Source organism: Arachis stenosperma, chromosome 4 (genome assembly GCF_014773155.1).
Source record: "Arachis stenosperma cultivar V10309 chromosome 4, arast.V10309.gnm1.PFL2, whole genome shotgun sequence".
In the NCBI taxonomy this organism is placed as follows: Eukaryota; Viridiplantae; Streptophyta; class Magnoliopsida; order Fabales; family Fabaceae; genus Arachis; species Arachis stenosperma.
This window is the reverse complement of record NC_080380.1, coordinates 82,830,437-82,835,746: the sequence shown is the minus strand read 5'-3', so window position 1 is coordinate 82,835,746 and position 5,310 is coordinate 82,830,437. Positions and strand designations below refer to the sequence as shown.

General features: G+C 32.4%; 1 protein-coding gene across 1 annotated transcript; it reads right to left on the bottom strand.

The window, feature by feature from the left end:
- Positions 1 to 3,297: 3,297 nt before the first annotated feature.
- On the bottom strand, positions 3,298 to 4,890 carry LOC130974118 (metallothionein-like protein 2). The gene is made up of 2 exons (XM_057898870.1): positions 4,632 to 4,890; positions 3,298 to 3,837 (listed from the first exon to the last, which is right to left on the bottom strand). Exons 1-2 carry the CDS (start codon positions 4,697 to 4,699, stop codon positions 3,660 to 3,662), a joined length of 246 nt encoding a protein of 81 aa, XP_057754853.1. The 5' UTR covers positions 4,700 to 4,890; the 3' UTR covers positions 3,298 to 3,659.
- Positions 4,891 to 5,310: the final 420 nt, after the last annotated feature.

The following is a 5,310-nucleotide window of genomic DNA, read 5'->3' as shown; positions in this document are numbered from 1 at the left end:
CAGAAATTCTAATTATCCAAATATAAGAGGATTATATGTCACGTATCCCGTTAAATCCAGATAATTAGAAATTTAGGAGAATATGTTTTCAAGTTGTTGTTTAAGTAAAGAGCTTTTTTAAGTTATACAAGAACTCAATTACAACAAAGGTCATACTTCCTTTCCACCCAAATTCATAAGATAAAGAACGAAAATAATTCTTGAATTATAAATCAGTACATGAATTAAAATAGAAAAATAATAGTATCAATCCATACAATAGACAGAGCTCCTAACCTTAACAGTGAAAGTTTAGTTGCTCATGGTTTAGAGAGAAAATAAGGATTCTGGTAAACTGTAAATTGCGGAATGAAGTTCAAGAGAAGAGATCCGAAGGACTGATTCTTTTCCCTTTTTGTATCTAATCCTAATTAATGTAAATTATAATTCCTAAAACTAAATAATATCCTTTCCTATTTTAAAATGAAATAAAAATTCAATCAAAATTAATTAAGCTTCATGCGCAGCCTTATATGCGTGTCTGGAGACCACTTGGGTTATTAGGATTCACGCTGAACTTGGAAATTCTCAAATTCAGCGTGGATGAGGCAGTGTCTCCTTTAATTTGGTGCGTCCCTTGAGTCCACACTGAACTTGGAAAATATCAAGTTCAGCGTGGATGATACAGTTTGTTACTTGTGCTTTCTTTTGAATCCACGTTGAACTTGGGAAATCCCAAGTTCAACGTGGAGAGATGGTGTGATTTCCCTTAGAGTTTTCAAGTCCACGCTGAACTTGGCAGCCAAGTTCAGCGTGGAGGAGGCAGAGATTTCTGGAGAAGAAGTGTGCACTATTATACATCGTTGGAAAGCCCTAAAAGTTAACTTTCCAATATCGCTCAAATCACGTCAATTGGACTTTTGTATCCCAATTTATTCTTGTTTGAGTACAAGGAGGTCGGGGTTGACAGCATCATTCGCTTTCTTTCTTTTCTGCTACAAAATTCCGTCAAATCCATCTAAATGCTACCTGAAATAAATAAAATTACACACAACTCAAAGTAGCATCCATAGTGGCTAAAAGATATTTAAATCTTGATTAAACTCAATAATTTGAATGCAAATTCACTAAAAAAAGATTGAAAAGATGCTCACGCATCAGGTTCTAGATATAGAAGCTGTGAAATTGCCCTCAGGTTATTACCACCTTTCACAAAGCAAATACATTTCAAATTTATTACATAAAGCTAACATGCAAGGCTGTAAACCAGTACTACACAAATGGTAACTACACTCAAACTAACAGCCTTTGGTGGTGAGACTTTCGAAAATCCATCTTTTATAGATTTATAGTTGGGTCCTAGCAATATGCTACATTTACCCAACCTGATGTAGCTTTCTCAATGAAAAAAGTAAGTTAATGAAAAAAGTAGCTGGAACTATGACTTATGGACTTATCTTTTATCCTAGTACTAATTTGAGACTCTGTTTTCTTTGATTTAGGTTGAGGTTTGGACATTGATGATAGACACGACACTTGTGGTTATGGTGTCTTTTGGTGACAACCTACTCTCGTGATCAAGTAGAAAGCAAGTTGTGAGCAGAAGCAATGCTAAAGCCGAATATAGAGGCCCCACACCTATAGATTCCAAACTCATTTGGTTGGAAAATCTCCTCTCTAAATTGCATGTTCCAGCGACCAACCCTTCTACAATGCATTGTGATAATATTAGTGCAGTATTTTTGGTCGCAAATCCGATGGTATACAGCAAGACAAAGCACTTCGAGCTCAACCTTCATCTAGTAATGGATCGGGTTAATCTCAAACTACATATAGTTCATATTTCGATTTGAAGGCTAGAACCACGTAGCTGATTTGTTCACCAAGTCTTTGTCATTGTCTTTATTTGATCAGTTTTGTCTCAAATTCAAGGTCACTCCTAGATTGACCATCAGTTTGAACATTAACTGCATTTGATTTTAAATGACTATAGAACAAAGACGTTGCTTTGAATCTTTTTTCTATTCTATTACAAAACATCTTAAGTTTCAAAAATAACTTTTGAATACCACAATAAATTAGCCTAAAAATAATTAGTGATTAGACGAAACATCCTTCAGAATAAATGTCAACGATAACTACTTTAATTAGATAATACTTTTGATTGAAATTCGTAGAAGAGTGTATGAAAAGAGAGTTAAATCATATATATATATTAAAATTTATGAAATAAGAATGCTTATCAATTTTTTAGATTTGTATGCGACAAAATATTGTTAGCATCTAATTTAAGTAATTCCTAACTTTTAGATTAAATCAAGTTATAAGGTTACTATTGGTAAGATAGAAATTTCTAGTATTTTGAATTCTAAGAATCAATCTAAAACTCCAAATAAAATCAAGTTATGATATGTTGATAGTAGAATTGTAACAACTGAAATATTACATAGAAATAAATAAAAATAAATTTGACTATAAATTATAAAAGAATAAAAATATACATGTAAAAAATAAAGGAATGAAAGCAAGGAAAAAAAAGATATATTGATGATAGAAAATTCGAATATATAAAAATCTTATGACTACTTGATTATCTCATAAAAAAAGTGTAATAAAACAGCTAAATAAACCAAGAACACCGAGTAAAAAAAAATGAAAAGGCTGATTAAAAAAATATAAATATATAAAAAATTAATCAAATCTGTGTATAAGTATATATAAATATATAATATTTAATTTATTTATAATATATATTTTATATTTTAAAATATATTTTATATAAATAATTAATTTGATAATTTTAGTATATATATAATATAATTTATATATTAAAATTAATTACTATATATTTATATAAATATATATGTTATTTAATATTATTTTTAATATATATTTTATATTAATAATTTATTTTGATATTCAAATAACATTTTTGTTAATACAAATATACATAACTTGGGAATTGTATACCCATCCATCAATCAAGAAGGAAGGCAACGACGATCAACTGTAAATTCCTAATATGCATTTGACAAGAACGATGCCCAAATAAGAACCATTTATTTTCTTAGGAGTCAAAAGATAAGTCTATATTAGTATACTATATCTAAAATAAAATAGATAAAAGAGTAAATACTCTCCCACAAAATCTTTTTTGTTTTTGGAAATTAAATCAATTCAATACCACCCGAAACATAAAGAAAAATAAGAAATTGTTAGAATCTTATGCTCTAACTATAAGAGAACAAGTTCAACCCATATAAGAAAACCGAATTTAAAAAGATAAAATAAAGAAAAATAAAATACACCAAAACAAGCTTCTTCCGATAATTCTTTAATATCATTTCATTAACCAGCAGAGATGGACGATTCAGGTTTAGCTGAAGTTTATACAGAAAGCAAAGAAAGCAACAAAGAAACAAAGCACCCATGGCTAGATACACCCAAGCTAAAGTTCAAGGATGCAGCAAGACACAGGCCACTTTATTCTAAGCACTCCAAAACGGGGAGTGTTTTTTCTTTAAACACTCCACCAGAAGAGTGTACACAAAACCAGTAACACATACACATAATAACACTACTAGATATCATTATTATGATTATTATTATTATTATTATTATTATTATTATTTAACTAAAAGGATCTCTGCTTCTGCTGTGCGTGTGAGCGTGTGGTCTCTTCACTTGCAGGTGCATGGGTTGCAGCTGCAGTTTGGCCCACACTTACAGGCATCGTTCTCAGCTGGAACACCCATTTCAGCACCCTCGAATTGGGCCTTGGCAGGTGCTACTCCCATCACCAATGACTCTGTTGTGCTGCTGCTCTCGGTGTAGCTCAAATCTGGGTACATCTTGCAGCTGCACATGCAAACATCATGTGAATAAAAATAAAATTACTTCTGCTGTTCTTGTCACAGTTACATGGCATGCAATTCGCTCCGGTACACGAACGATACACAGTACGACCATATGTAAAAGTGGAAAATATAAATACGACTTTCCGCTACGCTGATGAATTGGTAGTATGCACGAATTATTCGCGGTACGCTACTTAATGGGTGAATTCCTGTAAGCTGAGATTTTAGAAATAAAGCCAGGGAAGAAGATGCTTTGTAGTGTGTGAAATAGACCCCAATTTACTCATCAAATAATTTACTTCATTTTTAAACATGAAATTGAAGCTCACAAATCCCTCTGGGGGAGCTTCAGGGATTTTTAAAGCAGGACAGAGCTGAAAGCAATCAGGATCTGACGAAATAACAACAAAACATCGGTTTCTCATATCATTCAGCCAAAGAGAGAGCGAGAGCGCAAATTAAGAAAGGAAGGGGACAAACACAAATATCTATGACAACCAAACGTTGATGCAGCCAACAAAATTCACCCTTTACACCAAACATCATGCTTTTACAAAGAGAGACATAAATAAAACAGCATTTCCGTCAAAATCAAACAAACGTTCAGGTGTTCCTGTTCAGAAACTCAGAGCCAAAACCAAAGTGTCAACCAATTTTACAAACAATTCAGCCAAAAAACGAAAAAGTACCCAAAAATATCAGCCGAAACACCCTAGAACAAAAATTCGACGAGAATTCCCATTTTTATAGAAAAGAAAAGAAGAAGAAAAAAAATGAATGCTACGAATATCTTACCCTCCACAGCCGTTGCCGCACTTGCAGCCGCTTCCGCACCCACAGTTTCCTCCACAGCAAGACGACATTTTCAGTTTAAGAATCGGAAACACCAGCGAAAGTTGCAACAAAACAAATAACTAGAACGATGATCAAATCTCGCTAGAATGGGTTTGAAGGCGAAGCCTCGACTGGAATTTATAGAGCGATTGAGGGGCGAGACTTGAGGGTGTGAGATATTTACCGTACACGTGTCACGATATCACTGCTTCTAAATCCAGTTGCGGACTTACTTCCACGTCGACTTCGTTGATATGGCTCATTGACTCGTCTATCTTGCGAGAATCAGTGTGGGGTTTTCTGGTGTGTTCTTGAGTGTAAGTTACGACTTTGAGCTGTTTGCCGTTGAATGAGATATTAACTGCTGATTGAGATATCTATGTCTAAGATTTGATGAGAATAATGGCTCTGATTAAATAATTTTTAATTTTTTAATTTTTTTTATCTCACTTATAAAATATGAGTAGTTAGTGGGATTAATTTTCGACTCATCTTCTAAATTTGTTTTAAAATATTTTTTTAATTAAATTTATAAGACTTTAACTTAATTATTTTAATTCTTTTAAAATTGATTGCTAACAATATCAAAATAAACGTTAAGTGATATTATAACATACATTTAGTAGTCATAATTAGCAGT

What these genes read in the sequence shown, in the direction of transcription:
- LOC130974118 (XM_057898870.1), bottom strand. Translation starts at nt 4,699, where the DNA reads ATGTCGTCTTGCTGTGGAGGAAACTGTGGGTGCGGAAGCGGCTGCAAG. An exon ending in TGCGGCAACGGCTGTGGAGG is followed by an intron (nt 3,838 to 4,631) that starts GTAAGATATTCG and finishes TTGCATGTGCAG; the next exon opens with CTGCAAGATGTACCCAGATT.